The sequence below is a fragment of the Protobothrops mucrosquamatus genome, unplaced genomic scaffold, assembly GCF_001527695.2.
Source record: "Protobothrops mucrosquamatus isolate PMUCROS unplaced genomic scaffold, P.Mucros_1.0 scaffold3188, whole genome shotgun sequence".
NCBI lineage: Eukaryota > Metazoa > Chordata > Lepidosauria > Squamata > Viperidae > Protobothrops > Protobothrops mucrosquamatus.
Genome location: NW_015389186.1, coordinates 111,395 through 114,166, shown reverse-complemented (window position 1 = coordinate 114,166; position 2,772 = coordinate 111,395). Strand labels below are relative to the sequence as shown.

Sequence of the window (2,772 nt, the reverse complement as noted above, 5' to 3'; positions counted from 1 at the left end):
TCCTCTCCTCTCCTCCCCTCCCCTCCTCTCCTCTCCTCTCCTCCCTTTCTCTCCTCTCCTCTCCTCCCTTTCCCTCCTCTCCTCTCCTCTCCCCTTCCCTTCTTCATCCATTTATCCCCTTATCCCCTTATCCCCTTATCCCCTCCCTTCCCCTTTGATTAAACAGTCCCAGCTTCTCCAATTCTCTTTGGGAAGCTTTAGTTTACTCTAGACAATTCCTTGTAACCTTTCTTTGCATATATTCCAAACTGTCTGAATCATTGAACAAGTCCTTGGCAGAACTCAGGTGAGTCAATCAGGTGTGTTAAAATAGAAAAAAGGAGCTTTCAGACCCTGCATTTACTCAGACTCTGCATTTCATCATGATTTTCGCATCAGCTATAAATCTACATGGCTCCTCAATTCTGACCTTTTTTTGTTTTGGTCACCTTCCTGCCCTTTTCCTTCGCAGTCTATGAAGTGGTGACGGTGACTGGAGATATCAGAGGAGCAGGGACGGATGCCAGCGTCTTTGTTACCCTCTTCGGTGAATTTGGCATCACACCAAAAGTCCATCTGACCAGCAAGTGAGTATTGCCAAAATACACAAATTGTGTAGAGCATTAAAAAAAAGATGTTGAGACTCTGGAAAGAGTGCAGAGAAGAGCAACAAAGAGGATCGGAGGGATTGGAGGTTAAAACATATAAGGAACGGTTGCTGGAATTGGGTCTGTCTAGTTTAATGAAGAGAAGGACGAGGGGGGACAGGATAGCAGTCTTCCAATCTCTCAGGGGCTGCCCTAAATAAGAGGGAGTCAAGCTGTTCTCCAAAGCGCCTGAAGGCAGGACAAGAAGCAATGGATGGAAACCCATCAAGGAGAGAAGCAACCTGGAACTAAGGAGGAATTTCCTGACAGTTAGAACAATTAACCAGTGGAACAACCTGCCTCCAGAAGTGGTGAATGCTCCAACACTGGAAGTCTTTAAGAAGAGACTGGACAGCCATTTGTCTGCAAGGATATAGGGTTTCCTGCCTGAGCAGGGGGTTGGATTGGAAGACCTCCAAGGTCCCTTCTAAGTCTATTATTCTGTTCTGTTCTGTTCTGTTCCCACTTCACCGGGCATAACACAATTCGAAATGCATGCAAGCCAGGGAGAAAATCAAGTGACATCTGCCGGGGAATGTGAGGATGACCAAACATTTGCAACATTTCCATTATTTGGACTTGCCAGGCCATTTGAAAAACTGTTAGGTCTTCTTCAGCTTTTGCCCAAGGATATAACAATAGTTTAGAAAACTTTAAGGTGCCTTATAATTGACAGTGGCTAGTCTACTTGTCTGATCACAAGAAAAGCTAAGTTGGAGCTTATCTGTCTGTCTGTCTGTCTGTCTGTCTGTCTGTCTGTCTGTCTGTCTGTCTGTCTATCTATCTATCATCTATCTATTTGTGCCTTTGAGTCAATGCTGCCTCCTGGCAACAGCCTGATTTAATCCCTGCGGTTTTCTTGGCAGAATTTTGAAAGTGGCTTCCTCTTGAGTTTTGTCCCATTTTATTGCCTCAGTTGTTAAGTGAATTATTGCAGCTTGTCAAGGTAATAATTTAACTGCTAACCAGCTTATACAGTGTAAGATGTATGATGTAATGATGGGAATGACTCAGCAGGATCTGTGTCCCTTTAAGAGCCAGCTGGGTCTGAGTCTCTTTAAGAGCCTTTGCTGTGTTCTCTCTCTTCTGTTTCCTGCTGTAATTGTGGTTTGTTGGATCCTGCTGTATTAGCACGTGTATGTATACCAGTGGTGGCGAACCTATGGCACGGGTGCCAGAGGCAGCACTCAGAGCCCTGTCTGTGGGCACACGTGCTGTCGCCCCAGTCCTGGGCCTTCAGCTGGGTTTTATAAAACTTTTTCGCTTTAGGCCTTCACCGCCATGTGCAAAAAAAAGGTTCAATCAATCAGTCAATTTCAACTTCTCGCAGGAAAAAAAAATCTCGCAAAGTTGGACTTGATTGATTGAACTTTTTAGTCCCAACAAGTCTGCCATTATCACCGCAGCCACGCCCAGCCAATGGGCCATGCCCACCCAAATGGCCACACCCAGCCAATGGGCCACACCCACCCAGCACACAATGATGCATAAGTGGGTTTTGGGTTGCAGTTTGGGCACTCAGTCTCTAAAATGTTCGCCATCACTGATGTATATTGTTCCTGGTGTATGATATTGTAGATCAGTGGTTCTCAACCTGTGGGTCGGGACCCCATTTGGGGTCGATCGACCATTTCACGGGGGTTGCCAAGCAAGGCTGTCCACCATTTTTTTTGTCCGCCATTTTTTTCCCCCTTTTCCAGCGGGTGCCTTACCTCCCTTGGGCTGGGCCAGCTGGTGGTCGGCCTGCTCCGTCTTTGCTGCTTGCCAGCTACACCTCGGCCGGCGCACGGGGCGGAACCTCGCATGCGTGGCGCTCCCGGGCAGGGAAAGTCCTCGATTTATGACCGGTTGGGTAGTCCTCGACTTACGACCGGTTTAGTCCTCGACTTACGACCGGTTTAGTCCCCGACTTACGACCGGTTTAGTCCTCGACTTACAACCGGTTGGGGTCGCGGCATTAAAAAGGTTGAGAACCACTGTTGTAGATAGTGTAAGATAATCCACCATTTAATATAGACCACTGTTTATTGTGTTTGCTCCTGGGTTATCTTAGCCCTCATTGACTTGGCTTGTCAGAAGGTTGTAACAGGGGATCACATGACCCTGCAGGACACTGCAACAGGCATAAGTACATGCCAGTTGCCAA

The 2,772-nt window shown here is 47.2% G+C and overlaps 1 protein-coding gene across 1 annotated transcript in view; it reads left to right on the top strand.

Annotated features, from left to right (window-relative positions):
* The window catches only part of LOC107297214 (lipoxygenase homology domain-containing protein 1-like), a gene marked incomplete at its 3' end in the record, with an annotated part of 116,762 nt that overhangs the window by 7,831 nt on the left and 106,159 nt on the right, over nt 1-2,772 (top strand). The window contains exon 3 of the mRNA XM_015826572.1: nt 452-566. Coding sequence (XP_015682058.1) covers nt 452-566 — 115 coding nt within the window. The remainder of the gene's footprint in view (nt 1-451; nt 567-2,772) is intronic.